Genomic DNA, 21,474 nt, shown 5'->3' with positions numbered 1-21,474 from the left:
TACATTTTTACGTTAGCCCATTAAGATTTCTTTTTTTTTTAGCTAGTTGTATCTCATCCAGTGTCATGTTTAGAATTGGCAGTATTTTAACTACGGATTTGGAAATGAGGCAGTCAGCAGTGATAGAATCAGTTCTGTAATTAATGACCTGACCCAGTTTAGAACTGCTGTGAACCTCCTTTTAAATTAGAAGTGAAGATTCTAGCCCATTTGTCAGGCAGTAGTTAAAGCACACTGGAGACAGATGAGAAATTGAAATGGAGGGGAGGATTTAAGCCTTCCCCCCCTTTCCTTCTCCTCTCCTCTCCTCTCCTCTCCTTCTATGCCCTTCAGGTGATATGGAAATATTATGTATATATACTACACTTTCGTTGTATTTTAGCTCTGCAATGTTTCAAGTAATCTCCTATCAGCAGGTAGCACTTCACTAGTTCCCAAAACATTTTGAAATGCAAATTAGTCTTGCAACCTTGGCAATGGCACTTTTGAATGAATATAAATAAATATATAAATATATATTTATTTATATTTATATATATATAAATAGCAAACCCTAAGATGAAAAGCTGTGTTAAACTGCTTGAATTATATTTATTCTGGAAGTGCACAGAAGTCATACTGAACTCTCGTGTATGAATATTTTAAGACAGGACTGTTGGCCTTCCCAGCTTCTTCGCTTTACTGTGGCAGTTGGTTGTGTTTTCCCACTGGTCTTTTTTTCAAAATGAGGGAAAGTTTGGCCATCCTGGATTATCGGTGTAGCTTTTTGGTCCATTGCAGCGTTTAACTGCTTTAAATGGAGGTCAGGAAGAATGATGTACAAGATGGAAAAAAACCTGTTATTGAACCGGCCCCCATCTAGCCTAGCTGTCTTATCTGTGATCACAGTGGTTCACTAGCATGCAATAAAACCATTTCCTAGCCTTCTTAGGGGTGCCGTGGATTAAACCCAAGACTCTCTGCATTCAAAGAATGTGTGCTCTGCCACTGGACGGCGGCTTTCATGTGGTTTCTAATACATGCTGAAAAAATCCATATTTTTTTTTACCCCATAAAGCAGACATGTCAAACACAAGGCCCGGGGGCCAGATCTGGCCCGCGAAGTGGTTTCATGCGGCCCACGAAGGTTTCATGCGGCCCGCGAAGCCATCCTGGAAACAGTGAGGGAACTGCCTTGGCCCTGGCCCAAAGACCCTCCTCCTGCCAGAGACCCTCAGATCTGTCCCACTCCTGCCCAGGCCCCCATAGGCACCCTTGATGTGAACGATGTAGAGCTGGCCACGCCCACCCAGTAGGCCATACGCACTCTAGCCACGCCCACCCAGTAGGCCACGCCCACCCAGGCCATACCCACCCGGCCCCCTGAGGGCAACCGTAATGCTGATGCGGCCTTCAATGAAATTGAGTTTGACACTCCTGCCATAAAGGATCAAATGAGTGTGTAGAGAAGTGCAAAATGGGTGTTCGGGCAATTGGACAATCTCTTTGAAGACTGATACGATCCTATTGAACATCGCCGTTATTGTGCAGAGCTTTATGGCCTGGATTGCATTTAGAACAGATATGCTGTGCTGCTCTTAAAATTGCTCCAAGAGGATCTAAATGTAAACATTGGAAGAGTGATTTTAGCTTTATGAAATGATGGACTAGACATAAGGTAGGAACAGGGTCATGAAACAGGGCATGTTTTGGTGCAGGCAAGTTCGGCCCGTTTGTGTGATAAGTTTTATAAAGGAACAAAACCGCAAAGGTCTGATTTCAAAAAGGAAAAACAAACCCTGCTAACTCAGCCTTCAGGCACTATCGGCAGCTCTGCTTCTTGCTATCATAGCTTCTCAAAAGGAGGGGGGGAACCCAATTGTGACCCGTAGATTAAGCCATTGTTAAACACTGTGAAATCTTTCCTGCATTTAGTAGAGTTTGGATTCAAAATACCATTATACAGATGGTGTATTTCCTGATTTAACAGAATGGGGGGCATAATAGAAGCCCTTTTCTGTTAAATGGCCCGTTAACTTGAGGCTTAACTCTAATTGTAAAATCAGAATTCCAAAGAAATCGTACTTAATTTGCAAATATTTTATCCAAAGAAGAGAACTACAACACAGACTTTCTGCCATGATTGGTCTTTATTTTTTTTTTAAGATGTCACTATTAACACATTAGTCAAGCCATCTCAAGCATGATTCCTAAGTCAACCTACGCTAGGTTCTCTTTAAGATTTTATTAAAACCAAGAACTCTAAAGGATTTTGATTCTTTTTTCATTAAAAAAACCCCTCACCTTTCCTGACTAATGTACTATTTAGGGCTGCCTCTAATATTACTTTGACACATCTTAAGGCTATTTGAGTTAAGATGCGTGCAACTATCACAATGGAAGAGTTCTCTACTTAAGTCCCCTTTTTGCAGTAAAATCTTTCCTCCTGTATGATTCTTGCAGGCAATTTGGTTGTAGCCCTAAAGATTATGGGGCAAGTTATGTTAGAAGCAGCCAATAATGGCAACATCTGTAAAGGAGAAAAAGAACCAAAAAAAATATCGGTACACATCATACATAATCAGTCTCAGCCTTTCTGCCCCTAAAAGGGCTAGAAGGGATTGGAACCAAGTATTTACAAACTCCATATCCTAATATATTTACAATAGAAACCAATGCATTTAAAAGTTTTTAAATATAGTATTTTACTCTGCTTATATTAGTTTACACAAAGACAGATTTATCTCTGGAATGAGTTTTTTCTGGCCTGATTCTTTACATTTAAAAAACAAAAAACTTTAAAAAGGAACCCATTGAGAACCTCAAGCTACATTTGACTCCTGAGCCATTCGTTACCCACACGCGACGGACTTCCGTACAGAAGCCCGGCCTTATAAAAACCTACTTGCCGGCTGCAATTAAAACGCACGTAAAACATCAAGAAGAGCCCAAGTAACCCCACTGAACAGGGCTACTTTAGTCATCGCTAGCATTTACTCTTTACTAATCCAAAGTCGAGGAGGAGAACCACAGTTTTCGCTGTCGGGCTGTGTTTACGCTCCTCCTTCCGGTCAAAAGTGTTGGGAGTGTTTCCATCCTTTTCGCTAGCTAAGTAGGAAGAGTCTTGTCGTCTTTGCTGAAAGGTTGAACGGAGCCCGGCTTCACCCAGGACAGGCCAGAGACTTGCATATTCTTGCCTTGCTGGTCATCTCCTTTCTTCTATGAGGGAACATAAAAAAGAAGGGGGGGGGAAAGCAGCTTTTCTTGCGAACTTGTGTCATTTTGTCGTCTTTGGCGAGTCTCCTTTCTCCGTTCTTTTGTCTTCTAAAGAAACATACACCACCCACACCCCGAAAGAGACTCGCCCGTCCTTGCTCAGTTGAGAAATCCAGAATGCAGCTGGGTCCTAAAAGTTAAATGCTTTAACTTCTCTGCAGCTACAGTATCAAAATATGGTTTAAACGAGGGATGCACAACCTTGGCAACTTTTAAGACTTGTGGGCTTCAACTCCCAGAATTCCACAGCCAACTTTTAAGAGCTGCGGATTTCAATTCCCAGAATTCCATAGCCAACTTCAGGAGCTGTGGACTTCAATTCATAGCTGGCTGTGGACGTCATAGCTGGCTGTGGAATTCTGGGAGTTGCGAGTCCACAAGTCTTGAAGTTGCCAAAGTTGGGACACCCCTGGTTTAAGCAATGTGCAGCCATGTGCTTTTCTAGCCATTGTTTCATCCTACCCGCTGTGCAAAGATGTCCCACCCCCACCCAACAATGTCTCTTATCTCACAGCAAGGCTACACAAGGAACTTTCTGCTTGGTTATCTTTCAGAATAAGGAGCTTGCCTCAAGTTTCTTTCAATGCAATAGGACTTATTTCTCCCCATTACTTTTTACCCATTTCTATAAATTAAGATATATCTCCCATACCTTCTGAGTCAACATCTTCTCTCTCACTTCATTGTGTATAGCTGGATTCCAGGGAGAAAAGCTGCAAGAAGCAAGCAAAATGTCACCCAGGCTTCCCAAGTTCCCAAAGCTAAAGACAGAACATCTATTTAATGGAAGTACAGTAGCCCAGCAGAGGTAAAACATGAAATTAAATAACCACAGTCCTAAGCACATCTACTGGACATTTACAATGTCTTAAGAATTAAAAACTTGGCAATATTTTTTGGGGTGCCACACAGGACATCTATGAATGTAATTTACTGGGGGGGAAACCCTCCAGTTTGCATGGGCTTGTAAACACTAGAAAGCCTAAATCTACATAGGATTAAGAGAAACACAGGAAGTTCTCTTTTAGCGGCAAAATGGAATTAGTAACTTGGCCATTAAGTGAAGTAGTCACTACGTGAAACCTTAACTCCTTACGGTCCTAGTTCAGCTTCCATGGCTTTACAGATCTGTGGAGGTCATAAATGCAAGGATAGATCCCAACATTACTTTTCCATCACCACCGTAGCTGAACAGTCACTGAGGCTATCGCTAAATTGGAGCTCTCTGTAAAGGTAAAGGTTCCCCCGCACATGTGTGCTAGTCGTTTCCGACTCTAGGGGCCGGTGCTCATCTCCGTTTCAAAGCCGAAGAGCCAGTGCTTGTCCAAGGACATCTCTGTGGTCATGTGGCTGGCATGACTAGACGCCAAAGGTGCACAGAACGCTGTTACTTCCCACCATAGTGGTCCCTATTTTTCTACTTGCATTTTTACGTGCTTTCAAACTGCTAGGTTGGCAGAAGCTGGGACGAGTAACAGGCGCTCACTCTGTTACGAGGCACTCGGGATTCGACCCGCCAAACTGCCGACCTTCTGATCGACAAGCTCAGCGTCCTAACCCACTGAGCCACCGCATCCCTATGGAGCTCTCTGTACTTGGTTCAAAATGACATCATGGGACTTGATAGCCACTATTAAGCTACCTGATTGCATGGGGGTCTTCAATTTTCGGGGGATCAAATAAGTGACTGCTGCATAATTTTACGCTGTCAACCACTTTGCTCTTGAAGAGTTGAATATCTTTTTCATACCTAAGAAGAGAAAGAGGAAGAATGCAACTTAGAACGCTCCTGGAAGGGACAGAAGCTTTCCACCAAGTCTTTTTTTTAAAAAAAACACAAAAAACCATAAGCAGATTTACTGCCACATTTTACCTGCCACAAAATTTGTTTTATATAAACAGAATACCTAGAAATCTGAATGTCCCATTTGACAGGATAAAAAAAAAGGCATAACTATACATTATCATGGTTAGTGAAAATAAACCAGTGACATTTGGCTTAAGGCATTTTACATGTCTACTCGAAAACAATTTATACGATGGACTGCAGCTTTCAGAGAAGTTTCTAACCTTCCCTTCCCCTCAAGAAAAAGGAACTTACAGCACAGCAGATTCAGGGTTGAGAGGGTTGGTTGTGTCAATCTTGTAGAAAACTCTGCGCGCGTACATCAGTATTTGCCATATGTGGTTATGATTGCGCCTTTGGCAGAAAGAGAAAGGCAGGTGAGACGCCTCGTCAGAGGCCCATCTCTCTGCTCAATACCGAGCTTCTAGACCCAGCCCATCGCTCTCACCTCCATTTGGCAAATGCTCTTTTCACGTCCAGTTCACCTGAGACAGGATCCACCAGCGGATGGAAAATGGGCAGATCAAAAATCAAGCGCTGAAAGGGGGGCGGGGGGGGAGAGAAGAACACAGATGCCGAACATGCAAATTGGTTTACGAAGTCCATTCAAAGGAGCCAGCTTTTTTCCCCAAAAAAACATTTCCTTCCTTCACCAGAAGAAAGATTCTTGTGTGCATGACACAATAAACAATTATTAGGTGCAAGGGTCATGTTGCACACTGGCTGTTAAGAGCCCTTTTGGACTGTTTTTTTTTTGAGCCTTTAAGAAATGTGCTGTTGGAAGATTTGAAAGGCCAGGTTAGTGGAACCGTCAACCTTCATCAAAGAGAAAATCTGTCCATGTGCTTACTAAGAGTCAAGAACAGCTTGATGGCATGTATAACCAATCAATCAATGTCAACCCTAGAGACTAAAATTTCTCAGCAGGCTATTGTGCTGCCTTTCACTAAAGGGCAACCAAGTCAGGCATTAACTAGTTTCCTAGACAAATGCACTCTGAGCAGATTGCAATCAAATTCACAACATTGTATTTTTCTGGTTTGTGAGTAAACACAAACTTGAGGAGTTCTTAAGAGTTTGGGAATGGATCCCGGATTTTCCTTAGGGTGTGGAGAAGAGAGGCAGGAATATTTTAGAGTCGTCTTGGGCGAGATGTGCAGCATGATAAGCCAGAATAAGTCTTATTCCTCATTTCCTGGAAAATGAGGGATAAGACTTATTTTCAGATAGATGGTAGGCAGGTAGGTAGGTAGGTAGGTAGGTAGAGACAGACAGACAGACGAGGGGTAGAGATAGATAGATGATTGATAGGCAGACAAGACAAAAAATATTTTAAAAAACTCAGTACCTTTAAAAGTTTAGCTCCACAAGACGACTATGCAATAATTCGGTCACAAGTTGAGTTACAGTATTATTTTTTTAAAAAAAGTTTAGATGCGTTATTGTCCCAAACTCTTCTAATTATATTTTTTAAGTTATTCATGTTTTACATATGGCTTGGTTCTCGCCCAGTATTGTTCTAAATTAAAAAGTATTTAATTTTCCCAGCAAAGAAGTTCCAGGAAGCGAAAGACATTTTGACAATAACTTCGCTGCCATAAACGTCTCCAAGTTTGGCTGGATTTCTTGGTCCCTCGAGATCTGCCAGAGTCAACCCAGAAATGGTAAACAAGGCAGTGCTGTAAGCTCAGGAACTAAGGGGAAAAAACTATAATGCATTTCATTGTTACGCGATGCAAGAAGGAAGGTAAATGGCTGCCATCTGTTGTGGGTGACTTCAAAATATTCTTATTAATGGGTTTGGACTTGGGCCCCACCGGAAAAGCCAGAATTGTTACAGGTAACTGAGTTTTAAAATTCATGCCATCTGACGATAAAAGACAGAGAATATCAGAATCTTTTGCCAGACTACAATAAATCCACCAGGATTTCTGACTCTTAATAATTAAATGCAGAAAAACAACATTTGTCCTTTTGCCCACCCTAAGATGGAGAACGCGCCAAGTAAACAAGGACAGATTTTTATATGAATACTTTGAGGCTAGCATGCAGAACAAATTCCTGAACTGAGAATGCTTTTAAGTCTCAGCAAGGATTAACTAGTAAGTTTCTGGGTTGGGAATCTTAAGGATTTTAATAGGATAGCAGCCTAACGATATTCATCAGCTCATGTACAGGATCACGGGTTCAAATCCCACCTCGGCCACCAATTTACAAAAATGGCCTAGCTTAGATAAGCCATTATCTCTGTGTCTCTAATATCTAATTATTTATTTAGGTAAGGTAGAGTATGTGTAGCCCACTCCCTTACTGAGCATTGCCAAGTGCTTTATAAACAGGAAAATATTTGTGGCTGGTAGTTTATTCGCCTGCTTCCTAAATAAAGTTATAGCTTGGAAAGGCTACTGCTTATCTCCTATTTATCTATTCTACTGAAAGATCAGCTCCACCAGACTTTCCCTTCTTCAGATGCCACCCAACATTTATTGGCGCACAAGTGATTTAGAGTTACCCTTGTCACATCTCCAGTCTCCACAAAGTTCCCAGTCCGCTTCTTTAGAAGCTGTGATTACATTTTAAGAATTGTTACCCGACTTTACTCTCCAAGCCACCTAATTTTTCCTCCTCTTCCCTCCGCATCCCTTTTTCCTTTTAGGCTGTGTCATTCAGCACGGAAACACAGAGAGAGGTGTTCTTTTCAGGAGCCAGAGGTAAGCCGATTTTGACATTTCTTTGGCTGAAGAGTAGGATAGGGTACTGTCCGTCAATAAAGAACACAATAAACACAAGGATTCTTCCTGTGCTTTCAACTGAGACAAGATGAATATTGAGGCTGGTCAGGGACACGTTCAAGTAATATTCAGGATTCATCCCACAGGGGCTACTTACTGGGCATTCTCCATCAGGATAATTGTCAGGGATGTAGATTGTAAACTTAAACACACCGTCCTCGTATAGCCCGGATCTTATGAATATTACTCCAAACCACACTGTTCAAAAAAAACACAAAAAAAGTTAGGAAAATGAGCCACTGAAATAACACTGTATAGTGGGAAACAGATCAGGAATGTCAGACTTACTTAATGCGGACTGGTAAGAAGGTTGAACATAGACTCCCGGCAGCTTTTGCTTCACAACTAAAGTACTGAAATAAAAAGCACAATTAGGATTTGGAGGGCGTTCAAAAGAAATTTTTTCAACTACACCTTCATGGGAATAAAGCCACTATTTGCACTTCCCTTTAAGAAATTTCTTCCTAAAAGCCAAAGGCAGAGATGTTACATTCTGCTCATCTGCTACAAGCAAATCTAGAGCGGTATTTCTCAATGCTGGCAATGTGAAAATGTGTGGATTTCAACTCCCAGGACTTCAACATCCCCAAGGCTGGTTGGGGGAATTCTGGGAGTTGAAGTCCACATATTTTCAAGGTGCCAATGCTGAGAAAACACTGCTACAGAAATTTACAGAGGGCACTATTAACCAGGATATACTTTCAACACTAGGGGCCCAGTTACCCAAAGCATTAACTGAGATAGATAGTAAAACTTTGTGAGTCCGGCTTTGAGGACTAGCAAAGTGAACATAAAAAGCAGGTGTGCCAAGAAAATCTGAAGTTCAGCAAGGGAATAAGGGATGAAAATGACCACAGAGAAAAATAGATGTTTTTCCTAAAGCCTGCAGGCTTGTTGAAGACTAACCAGGTCTGCTTCTGATGAACAATACTGGTCAAGCTTGAGTTCCATGAAGGAACAAGAGTTTTAGCATAGCTACTCTGTAGACAAAGGGGGTCCTTTGTCGTTTAGCTGAGAACAGAGGAGAAAATCTTGTTTTCCTGCCCAGCCCATAATATTTTGCACGAAACACCAGAGGCATAACAAGAACGGTTGCAGGAGACAAACAAATTTCAAAGTCCTTTGTAACCCCTTTGCCTGATACAGAAGGATGACTTATGACATTTCTGATTTCTTTTTTTAAACTTTTGGGAGCAGATTACATCACGTAATCCTGTTGCAGCTGGAGAAGAGGACGCCCAATGCTTTCTTGACGAGGGCATTTGTGAGAACAAGAGGGAGATCTGTTCCCAGCACAGCAGCAGAATCTGACCCAGCCATCGAGTAACAGGAGCGGGAGGGGCACAGTTTGCCAGACCAAGGAGACAAAAAGATTCCATAAATAAGATTCTGATTAGCTAAAATGCACGTCTGTTCGCCTGAACAAAGCTAGTTGAGAAACTTAGTTTTTTCACTGACCACACAGGGTCAAGGCCTGTATAGATTCACATTGACTCAATAGGCCAACTCGTAATTTTCAGATAGGTTAATGAGTAATTTTGTAAGCTAAGCCAAGAATACATTGACCTGGAAACAAATTTCTTAAAATGGGCCAACTTGCAGTCTTTCTTAAGCCAACGATGGCAGCAACAAAGACACAACAAAAGCAGAGAGCAGCCTTCACCTAGTTTGTTGTTACATGGCAGCCCATCTTAAAATAAACTCATTTATATAAAAAGTATAAGAACTTATGTCATGGGGGGAAATTACCCTGATGCATTCTTTGTTAGCGGCATATTCAGAAATCGCCTTTCAGAAGGGATTTGAACTTCTGCTGATCAATTCCTTCTCTTTTTCAATCACATACTTAGGATATAGATTAGCAGATGATCAAAGAAAAGACCATGTGGATTTTCCTTAATTATAAGAGATTTTCCCAGTCGGATCACGCGCTCCTTCCCTTCCTGGAGAACATAATTTTGAGCTAGTCCGACCTCTCCCTGTGCTGCCCTGAATTCTGGAAGTTAAATCTAACACATGAAGGAAATTTGCTATACAACTTTCAAAGGAGACATTTCTGAAGTTGACTTCTGCCCACTGGAGGCTAAAGAGAGTTGGTTATTATTATTAAAATTGTATGCTGCCCAACTCTCACCAATCCTGCAGCCCTTCCAACAGACGTGGTGGGAGAGCAGTGAGATCCGAGCCAGATTTGATCTGCCTAGGACACTCTCTCTCATTTGCCTTGTCTCACTTCCACCTTTTTTGATCACAACCCCGCAGAATGCAAAACAGAGATTCAACCTAACCATTATCCAACTGCATCTTGGGAAGCTAAGGGCAGCACGAGAAATTTTCCTTTTGTCAGCCTTGAACTAGCGGATGAGGACCCCTAAAATAAAGTACAGTATTAGCAATCGCTGATCTATCAGATCCCTGGCTTTTCAAGAGCTCCGTGAAAGTCTTCCAACTCTTCAGAGATCTGCCCATCAGCTCGAGAGAGAAGATCAAGGCCCGGGATTGCCCTGATTCACCCACTAGTAAAGCGACTGCAACAGGCAAACTCAGCAATGGGGTGTTTCTTCCCAGACAAAATGATCCTATTACAAATTAAGCCACCAAGCAACAACCGCACGCTGCCTTGAAAGACGGACGTACTATTCTGCCAGCAGGGAATATTCCAAATAGAAAGGTCCATAGGAGGCGTGGGTTCCATTCGTAGACTGAGCTGACAGGGCAGGAGAAGCAGGCTTGTTGATTGGCATGACATTTTTGGGAATAGAAGGCAGCTGTTTCTTGGGAGCGGAGCGTGGAGGACTAGTCTTCAGCTCACCAACCAGAGTCTTCTCTTCCGTTTCCGGTTTCTGCAGGAGGGAGGCAAAGCAGAAAAGTTGAACTCCACTTGCACCCAGAAAGCAGGAGTAAACCCCATTCAAACTCACTCCCGTAGCGATTAAGCAGATTTGCATCCAGCTTGTCCCAACGATTCTAAGACTTAGATCAAACAAATTCAATAACTACAGCCAAATATAGGACTGTTAACTAAACAAGACACCCCGAGTTGACTTTTAATAAGAATGTCACTATCAATCTATCTGCTTTCTCAGATCCTTTAAAAAAAATATAACTCTTGCCTAGTTCTAAAGCAGAAGTCCACAAGTCATAAAAGGGCCAAGTCTGAAGACCCCTCTTCTAAAGGATGGGAAAAGCACAAATAAGCAAATTCTCCTTTAAGGTCATTCTGGGATTATAGGATTGAAGAGTCTTATTTTTTTATTATTATGCTTCTACTTAATTACACGGGAATTACAATTTTTAAAATTAGTGAAGTTTATCGCTCAGGACAGATGAAACCAACAACAACAAAAAATAGCACATACTCTACCTTGCGTGTAGAATTTGCAGACATGCTCCAGAAAGGGTTCATAACGTGTAGCCCAAAACACCAGATGGAATTGTACTATACTTCCCAAGTGTCCGATTTTCTACAGTTACTTTCTGACCTAGAAATAGGAAAGTGAAGTTAATGACTCGGCTCCCTCTTGCTCTAATCAAGAGAGGTATTAGTGTAATTACCCACGTATTTATATGTTTTAACTCTTTTAACTCTCCAATATTTCACACAGAACAAACCTCATCAAACCTATGAATATGAATTAATAGAACTCAACTAGCTTTCTTGGCAAACTCATATTCCAAATCCCTTTTTGGAAATATAACAAATATGCTGGAAACAAGGTTGTTGCTGGAAAAAATTGGCCAGCTAAGGAAGGACCCTTGCAACAATCTGGAACAGGAGATAAAGACATAAAGTCAAGGAGATAATTCATGGCCATAAGTCAAGGACTGCCTGTATATAACACTACAGGAAAGGTATGATCAGTATCCAATGCCCAGCATTTTTCTTTTCATGGATGTTTTTTTTTCAGAATTGATTCCCATCATTTAAAAAAATAATAATAGAGCTAAACTGAAAGCTACAGAGAAATTCCAGATGTTCTTAGCTAGAGGTTGGCATGCTAAGGCAATGCTTGCCTGCATGAGTCACAGGAAGCTCCATTTATAAAATGTAAAAAAAAAAAGGGTATCAGAATGGCAAAAACGCTACAAGGATTTTGCTTAGTTTACAGGATGGACTGAACTCGAAGTATCACAGAGTCATTAACATCCTGGTTTCTGAAATCAGATTCCAGCAGATTTGGTTGAGGCTAATTTTTTTTGTTGTTGCTAGCATATTCTTAATTATCTTTAATAACAAAGAAATAAATGTGGTTTTCCCCGCCCTCTCCCAGGTGTTATTCAGAAATCAGGGACCCAATACCGTCTTCAGGAGATGTGATCTCACCCAAAGAGCACGTGAAACAAAAATAGGCCAGCTAAGGAACAAACAGCAGGTTAGACTAGTCTGCCCACTCCGTTGTAAATGCCAGCGCACCTTTTTCTGAACACCTAACAACTTCCTGTGGCTCCTATGGCCACTGAAAGGCTGTGGATACTTTTGTTCCTCCATCCTCAAATTATCTGATTAAGAAATTTAAGGAGGTGCACGACTTCAACCCAATTTAAGACGGCCGCACAAAATAGAAGCAGAAATGTGCTGGATGAAGCAGTCGACAGAGAACAAGGAAAGAGTTCAGAAATAGGAGGGGGGAAAAATCTATTGTAAAAAGAGAGATGCAGAACTACAAGCCTAGGGTTATGATTAAGCAGTGAGCTTATTCTTTATGTCCAAGAAAAGTCCTTGCCTTAGCAGACAGAATTCCTGTCCATAAGGCCTACCACGTCATAGACAATGTCAGGGGCAGCCAAGAACCAGGAACGGCTTTGCAGAAGAATCCAGAGAAGCCGTCATAAACACGTTTAGTCGAGAAATCAGGAAGTGATTTAAGGAGAGCCGCGCAAGGCCAAATTCCAAAGATCTATTTGGTTTTCTGCTGCAACCAACCAGATGCCTACAGGAAATTCACTGGGAGAAAATAAGAAAATAACTGTTGCTGAACTTTATACAATCTCATCAACTCTGCACCTTTGCCAAAGCATGTACTGGATTTTACGTGCTAGTAATCCATTCCTACATGTGAAATTCTTCTGCTGGCTGCGGGAAGACGCAGTTTTACAGGAAGCTTCAAGCCGAAAAAAGTCGTTTCCCATAATGCTTAAGCGGGAATTTTTACCCTTCTCCTTCTCTCCATACAGGTAAACCCTCGACTTACAACAGTTCATTTAGGGCAGGAGTAGGCAACCTGGGCTCTTTTATGACTCGTGGACTGCAACTCCCAGAATTCCCGAGCCAGCCATGCTGAGGGGACAGGGAGTGTTTCCATACTGAGCCATGCTGGCTCAGGAATTCTGGGAGTTGAAGTCCACGAGTCATAAAAGAGCCAAGGTTGCCTAACCCTGATTTAGGGACCATTCAAGGTTATAACAGCACTGAAAATAGTGACTTAAGACTCTTTTTTATACATGCAACCGCTGGACACGTGATCAAAATTCAGACGCTTTGGCAACTGACTCATATTTATGACGGTCGCAGTGTCCCGGGGTCATGCGATCCCCTTTTGCGACCTTCTGACAAGCAAAGTCCATGAGGAAGCCAGATTCATTTAACAACCGGGTTAACTAACTTAACAAACTGCAGCAATTCCCAGAACTCACTTAACTGTCTCACTTAGAAACATAAATTTCAGGCTCAATTGGGGCCATAAGTTGAGGACTACCTGTATAACCCTAAAAGCCTATGGGGGCGAAGCCTTTTATAAACCTTCTAAAGAAATCATCTCCCTTTGCACCAGTTCTCACTCTTTTTTAACCAGCCAGTCCCAGAAATATCTATTCTATCAGCCCAATTAGCTGGAGATTATATGATTTAAAGTAGGTGTCACTGCACGTTTGTTTTTATATTTTTGTGATTAAAAGGTATTTAGTAAGATTATGCATCGTGTTTTATTTCCTTCATGCACATCATGCATCCTCTGAAGCACGGTCCTTCGCCCTCTACTAAGGTGATTTATACCTTAACAGTAGGAACTATGGTTAAAGGCTGGTTTAGCTGAATGTTTAATGTCACAGCATCTTTTTGTTTGTTTCTAATCTCAAGTTTGCCACCTGTTTGCTAACATTCCTCCTCTTGTGTCTAAAACCTGAAAGAAGTATACCGGAGTTAAATGCTTTTTTTTTTTTTTTACAAAGTCCAGCTCAGGAGCAGAATTAGTGTGGAAAATCCCTAATGGGCAAAAGATAAACATCCTCATTTAACCACTGGGCATCAAAATAACCCTAAATCACCTTTTTAAGCCGCCAAGAGGCTTTGCACTGCAGCAGGATACAAAGGTAATACATAAATACAGGGAGTGCAGAATTATTAGGCAAGTTGTATTTGTGAGGATTAATTTTATTATTGAACAACAACCATGTTCTCAATGAACCCAAAAAACTCATTAATATCAAAGCTGAATATTTTTGGAAGTAGTTTTTAGTTTGTTTTTAGTTATAGCTATTTTAGGGGGATATCTGTGTGTGCAGGTGACTATTACTGTGCATAATTATTAGGCAACTTAACAAAAAACAAATATATACCCATTTCAATTATTTATTTTTACCAGTGAAACCAATATAACATCTCAACATTCACAAATATACATTTCTGACATTCAAAAACATAACAAAAACAAATCAGTGACCAATATAGCCACCTTTCTTTGCAAGGACACTCAAAAGCCTGCCATCCATGGATTCTGTCAGTGTTTTGATCTGTTCACCATCAACATTGCGTGCAGCAGCAACCACAGCCTCCCAGACACTGTTCAGAGAGGTGTACTGTTTTCCCTCCTTGTAAATCTCACATTTGATGATGGACCACAGGTTCTCAATGGGGTTCAGATCAGGTGAACAAGGAGGCCATGTCATTAGATTTCCTTCTTTTGTACCCTTTCTTGCCAGCCACGCTGTGGAGTACTTGGACGCGTGTGATGGAGCATTGTCCTGCATGAAAATCATGTTTTTCTTGAAGGATGCAGACTTCTTCCTGTACCACTGCTTGAAGAAGGTGTCTTCCAGAAACTGGCAGTAGGACTGGGAGTTGAGCTTGACTCCATCCTCAACCCGAAAAGGCCCCACAAGCTCATCTTTGATGATACCAGCCCAAACCAGTACTCCACCTCCACCTTGCTGGCGTCTGAGTCGGACTGGAGCTCTCTGCCCTTTACCAATCCAGCCACGGGCCCATCCATCTGGCCCATCAAGACTCACTCTCATTTCATCAGTCCATAAAACCTTAGAAAAATCAGTCTTGAGATATTTCTTGGCCCAGTCTTGACGTTTCAGCTTGTGTGTCTTGTTCAGTGGTGGTCGTCTTTCAGCCTTTCTTACCTTGGCCATGTCTCTGAGTATTGCACACCTTGTGCTTTTGGGCACTCCAGTGATGTTGCAGCTCTAAAATATGGCCAAACTGGTGGCAAGTGGCATCTTGGCAGCTGCACGCTTGACTTTTCTCAGTTCATGGGCAGTTATTTTGCGCCTTGGTTTCTCCACACGCTTCTTGCGACCCTGTTGACTATTTTGAATGAAACGCTTGATTGTTCGATGATCACGCTTCAGAAGCTTTGCAATTTTAAGAGTGCTGCATCCCTCTGCAAGATATCTCACTATTTTTGACTTTTCTGAGCCTGTCAAGTCCTTCTTTTGACCCATTTTGCCAAAGGAAAGGAAGTTGCCTAATAATTATGCACACCTGATACAGGGTGTTGATGTCATTAGACCACACCCCTTCTCATTACAGAGATGCACATCACCTAATATGCTTAATTGGTAGTAGGCTTTCGAGCCTATACAGCTTGGAGTAAGACAACATGCATAAAGAGGATGATGTGGTCAAAATACTCATTTGCCTAATAATTCTGCACTCCCTGTAATGTTTTAACCATGGCTAGGTCACAATGCAGGGCCATAAACCACAGACGATTAAAACCCAGTGACTGACTAACTTGTACATATAAACCAAAGGAAAAGAAAGGCATTCTGAACTTCAAGTGACATTTGACACTTCTTCTTTATACTAATAGGAAGGAAAAAGACGGTCCTTTTCTGAAGTCACCTTTAGCCATGCAGGGTCGTAATAACCTGCCTGCCCTCCTATAACGGATGGCAAACATACAATACACCGATGAAGGTGCTGGCTAGAAACCAAGAGACAGTCAACACGAAAGCCAGTTGGGTGATTTTGGATCAGCTGCGCTCTCTCTCTCTCTCTCTCTCTCTCTCTCTCTCTCAGCTCAGCCCACCTCACAGGGTTGTTGGTAGGGTGAGTGAGTTGGGCAGCCCTATGCATTTTCTTAATAAATAAAATCAAAATTAATTTAGAAAGTGGGTAAAAATATAACAACACTCCCTCGGTGGAAAAAAAACACCAAATCCAGATTGTGTGACCAACTATGACATAATAATCTGTTATACCCATCATGATTACAGTCCTCTAGGCACTAGCTAAAGGACTCCTTCAATATTTGAAAAAATTGAATTTATTGGACCTACAACCCCCCCAAACCCCCCCCCCACACCTCTTTTTTTAGAACTTCTTATACCCTTAGGCACTACCTTACTAGGTCTTAGGTCCTGGGTCAGGACTTCAATTCCTAAGTTTTCAGCAGCCTGAGATTGTAAACCTAGCTACAGTTTACTCATAATATTTTGGCTGACTATGCCCCGAAACATAATAATAGTTCACAACCATATTATAATAATACATTCCCTGTAGATTGGGCGGTGTGGCTTTGGGCGAGTTTCTCTCCCTCAGCCTAACCCACCTAACAAGGTTGTTGTTGTGTATAAATACATACACATCATATACATACACAGACACACACACACATGCTGGGTGGTTATTATGTTATTTATATCTATTATATTTTTATCCTCTGTGTGGGTATTTCTCTGTGTGTGGGTATATGTGTGTGTGTATCATATATATACATACACACACACATATATACATGTATGTATGTGTGTGTGTATGTATGTGTGTGTGTGTATGTGTATGTATGTGTGTGTATGTATGTGTATATATACGCCAAGACCTACATGTATATTATATATGTATATATATACATACACACACACTATATATACATGCATATACATATACATGAGACAGATATAGATACCGGTATATATACACACACATACATATACATATATATATATATATACACACAGACACACACACGAGAGAGAGAGAGGGGGGGCAAGCAGCTCCTGTCAAGGCAGAGAAGCAGCAGCTTCGCCTGGCGAACGTCTGAAGGTTCAGCAGGAGCCTCACCCTCAGGGCAGGCAGACGCTCAACAGGTGAACCCCTTTCCCCCCCCCCACCCCCGCCCTTCTCCTCCCTTGCCAGGCAGCGCTTCACCGGGCGAACTGCCGTCTGCCCATGCAGACAGGCCCTGCCGCCGCCGCTCCTCCACCCTGGAAGTCCGCCAGGTGAAGCTGGACGCCAGCAACCCGACCCGGCGAAGGGCAGCCTGCCAGACGCCGGCCAGCCGAGCCGGGCCCGGCGCTTCTCCCGCCCGCCGCGAGCCCCCCGGCGGGGACCCTCCGCGCACCTTCAGCCCGGGGGGCGCAGAGCCTCGGCGCCGCATCCGCGCAGGCCGGCTGTCAGCGCCAACGAACGCGCGCCCGCTCCCGAGGGAAGGGCGAGGGAAGTTTGGCCCTCGCCGGGCGCCGTCGCGCAAGCCGGAGCGCGCATGCGCAGGCCGCCCCGGCGCCCGCCCGCCCGCTCGCGGCCTGGCCTCCCCCAAATCGCCGCTGCCGCCGCGGCGCGACACTCACCTCGACCGGCCCCGCTGGCGCCCTGCCTGCCTCGCCACCCCCATCTGGACTGCTCCCGATGATCTCGGCCGAGGCTCTTTGGCGGGGAGGGGACGCGGCGATTGGCCAGCGCCTGCTTCAGCCCCGCCCCTCGTCACAGCCGCTTTTGTGACTTCCGCGGCAGCCTCCACCAGCGCTTGGGGAGGCCGCGGCCCCCGTTGCTAAGGGGCGTAGCCCACCGGGGCATCCGCATTGGATGGCGCAGCCGCCCATTTGGAGAGAAGGCCACCAATCGTGCCACCGCGGGGAAATGACTTACCAGAGGCTGGGGGGGGGAGGGAGAGAGGGCTGATTAGCCAATGAAAGCGTTCGGGCTGAACAGAGCGAGACGTTGATTGGTGGACCAGAAGAGGAGGAGCTGCTTTGCCTCACTCGGCGGACGGGATGGAACTACATATCCCACCGTCCTTGGCGCTGGTTGGCGGAGCCTATTCCTCACGCCTGAAGGATTCCCTCCCCTCCAAATTAATTCCCGTTCCGAAATAGCGGGAAAATGTCTGCAGCCGGGGCGGTGGAGGGTGAGGGTGGCTCGTTCTTTAATTTCGGAACGTTTCTTCAGCAGGCCGGGGAGCCTCCTCGGCGCTTGTGGCGTCTTGGCCCGGTTCTCTTCTGTGTGTGCAGGCGGTCCCCGACTTACGGCCACAATTTATTCAGAATTATTCTTCACGGCCGATAAAACAGGAGCCAGGCCGATGAAACTCAACAGTTTATAACAGGAATCTTCAAACTCGGCCCTTTTATGATTCATGGACTTCAACTCCCAGAATTCCTCAGCTAGCATGCCTGGCTGAGGAATTCTGGGAGTTGAAGTCCATGAGTCATAAAAGGGCCGAGTTTGAACACCCCTGCTTTATAAGAACCTCTGGGGAAGAAAGAAGAAACGGTTAAGGGGGAAAAAATGAAAATGCCAGACCAGGCCCCAAGAAGAAAGAACGTTTCTGCGTTCAAAGTGCTGATTCTGAGGGGAACGATATTCTAGCTAGCACATTAATGTCTAATACGGGTCTGTTCTGGACTTAATGGCCACAATTGAGGCCAAATTTTTCATTGCTAAGTGAGACGGTTGTTAAGTCAGTTGTTAAGCCCCATTTTACGACCTTTCTTACAGTTCTTAAGTGAATCACTGCAGCTGTTGAGCTAGTAACGGTTGTGAAGTCAATACGGCTTCCCCTGTTGACTTGGCTAGTTAGAAGGTTGCAAAAGGGGATCGCGTGACCCTGCAACTGTCATAAATACAAGTCAGTTGCCAAGCGTCTGAATTTTTGATCAGGTGACCGCAACGGTCGTAAAGTGTGAAAAAAATGGCCCTAAGCCACTTATCAGTGCCGTCGTACCTTTCAATGGTCACTAAATGAATTGTAAGTCGAAGAATACCTGTATAGGTCTTAGGGGGTCAGTTGGTCATGTGACTGGTTGCGCCAGGTGAGGGTCACCTGGTGCCGAGGTCATCCTGCCTGGAGGTCATGCGAGCTGGCTGCTGGTCAGCGCTGTCATCGGTTGGTTGCTCAATTGATCCCGCTTCTCACAGACCTGTAGGTTGGTTGCAGATCGATGTGTTTGTTGATCCATCGTTCGTTGAATATCGCCTTTCGACAAATTCGCATGCATGGGTGTAGTAACAGGACTAACGGTTTTTGTTCCGTCGAACTAACGTCGTTCGGTGTCGATGTGAGTCGAGATCAGGGATTTGTGGTCACGTCAATTGACCGCTGGTCAGTCTTTGTGGCTTCTTGGGCTCGGATGTCCTGTTTGTCCAACGTAGAATGGGTTGCAGTTGTTGCATTTGATCTTGCAGATTACGTTGTTATTCTCTCATTTCTGTACTTTGGTTCTGGACAGTTCTTGTCAGAGTGTTGATGTTGGTTTGTGGGTCGCCATTATTCCCAGAAGTTAAGAGAATTCTGGCCGCCATTTCTGACACTCCTTTGACATATGATAAGGTTTGTTTCCATGCTATGGCTGACTGTGTGGTGCGATGGGGTCTGGGTGACTTATGTCGGAGTATGAAGACTCCTGCGAGTCCCTTGGACTGCAAGGCGATCAAACCGGTCAGTCCTAGAGGAGATCAACCCTGACTGCTCTTTAGAAGGCCAGATCCTGAAGCTAAAACTCAAATACTTTGGCCACCTAATGAGAAGGAAGGACTCACTGGAGAAAAGCCTAATGCTGGGAAAGATCGAGGGCAAGAGAAGAAGGGGACGGCAGAGAATGAGGTGGCTGGATGGAGTCACTGAAGCAGTAGACGTGAGCCTAAATGGACTCCAGAAGATGGTTAGAGGACAGGAAGGCCTGGAGGAACGTTGTCCATGGGGTCGCGATGGGTCGGACACGACTTCGCAGCTAACAACAAGAACAACATGAAGCTTTTTGAGTAGTTGTTATGAAGAAAGACATAAAAAAGGTGCTTTTCTTCTGCCTTTCTTAGTGATGTGGTGCTGCATAATTACATTTCTGCTGTTATAGGTCGCTCTTTGCCCTAAACCTGTATTTTTTCAACCTTGACAAATTCAAGATGTGTTGGTTTCAACTCCCAGAATTCCTCATCTAGCAAAGCTGGCTAGGGAATTCTGGGAATTGAAGTCCGCATGTCTTCAAGTTGCCAAAGTTAAAAAAAACACATTGCCCTAAACAATAAGGTGCTTTAATCAAGATTTTTAGAACAAGCTGAATAACCTGGTTGACACAACAGTGTATCACAGCTTACAGTTTATGCATGCTTGGATTGGCAAAAAACACATTTAAGCTCATGCTAATCAAACCACATTATCGTTCAGACTGCATCAGTAGACCACTGCCACAAATCAGTAGACTTATTGCCTTGCCAATCATTACTCTTATAGGCCCCGGATCTCTGGTGGGTACCAGTTACGAGATCCCAGCCTGATTACTTTCTGATACGTGATGGGAAATAAAAGACACCACTAGATGGAGGCCTCCACCGGTTTTTCCTTGGCAGAAAATAATTGCCTCCATTAAAGCAGCCGATCTTTACCTAAAATAGGCTCAGTTTGATAAAGAAATGTATTTGGCATATCCCTTTGGATCACATTCCATTGTCAAACCAATTCAAAGAACCCAGTTTGGTTTGATTTGGAAGGGTAGTCCTTCCAAACACAGGTACTCCTTGATTACAAATGTTCATTTAGTGATATTTCGAAGTTACAAGGCACTGAAAAATGTGACTTATGACTGTTTTTCACACTTATGATTGTTGCAGCATCCCCATGGTCACGTAATCAAAATTTGGATGCTTAGCAACTGATTCATATTTATGACGGGGTCATGTGATCCCCTTTTGCGATCCTCTGACAAGCAAAGTCAAGGGGGAAGGCAGATTCACTTAACAGTGTTACTAATTTAACAACTGCAGTGCTTCACTTAATAGCTATGGCAGGAAAGCTCATAAAATGGGGCAAAACTCACCTAACGATTATCACGCTTAGCAATGTAAATTTCGGGCGTCTGTTGTAAATACATGCTCGGTTGCCGTGCTCAAATTTGGATCTTAAAATAACATGGGGATGCTGCAACATGCAAAAACTATTTGTAAATCACTTTTTTTCAGTGTCATAACTTTCAGCGGTCGCTAAGCAAACAACTGTAAGTCAAGGGCTAACAGGACCTTTAAAAAAAAACAGAGAAAGCAGAAAAGACGTGCATTCTTCCATTCCTTTGTTTCTTCTTGTGCATGCAAAACTCTAGTAAAAAATCCCACTGTCTGTCTCCTCACGCTAGCACGGTTTG

At 43.4% G+C, this 21,474-nt stretch overlaps 2 protein-coding genes across 4 annotated transcripts; one reads left to right on the top strand and one right to left on the bottom strand.

Annotated features, from left to right (window-relative positions):
- Positions 1 to 26: 26 nt before the first annotated feature.
- On the bottom strand, positions 27 to 17,882 carry AKTIP (AKT interacting protein). 3 transcript variants are annotated; one of them, XM_081335953.1, is made up of 10 exons: positions 17,692 to 17,882; positions 11,258 to 11,375; positions 10,531 to 10,736; positions 8,182 to 8,246; positions 7,991 to 8,091; positions 5,550 to 5,638; positions 5,357 to 5,455; positions 4,898 to 5,005; positions 3,908 to 3,968; positions 27 to 3,198 (listed from the first exon to the last, which is right to left on the bottom strand). In XM_081335953.1, the coding sequence occupies exons 2-10, from the start codon at positions 11,297 to 11,299 to the stop codon at positions 3,088 to 3,090; spliced, it is 882 nt and encodes a 293-aa protein (XP_081192079.1). In that variant the 5' UTR covers positions 11,300 to 11,375; positions 17,692 to 17,882; the 3' UTR covers positions 27 to 3,087. The 3 variants fall into 3 exon arrangements, with proteins under 3 accessions (XP_081192079.1, XP_081192081.1, XP_081192080.1); XM_081335955.1 differs by having other exon boundaries at positions 27 to 3,195; XM_081335954.1 differs by lacking the exon at positions 17,692 to 17,882 and adding an exon at positions 17,466 to 17,563.
- Positions 3,909 to 10,496, top strand: LOC308672783 (uncharacterized protein). Its single transcript, XM_081335956.1, has 4 exons — positions 3,909 to 4,063; positions 6,650 to 6,765; positions 7,758 to 7,812; positions 9,091 to 10,496. The coding sequence occupies exons 1-4, from the start codon at positions 3,987 to 3,989 to the stop codon at positions 9,218 to 9,220; spliced, it is 378 nt and encodes a 125-aa protein (XP_081192082.1). The 5' UTR covers positions 3,909 to 3,986; the 3' UTR covers positions 9,221 to 10,496.
- Positions 17,883 to 21,474: the final 3,592 nt, after the last annotated feature.

The sequence above is a fragment of the Vipera berus genome (assembly GCF_964194415.1).
Source record: "Vipera berus genome assembly, chromosome: 10".
Lineage (NCBI taxonomy): Eukaryota > Metazoa > Chordata > Lepidosauria > Squamata > Viperidae > Vipera > Vipera berus.
This window is presented reverse-complemented; position numbering and strand designations above follow the sequence as displayed.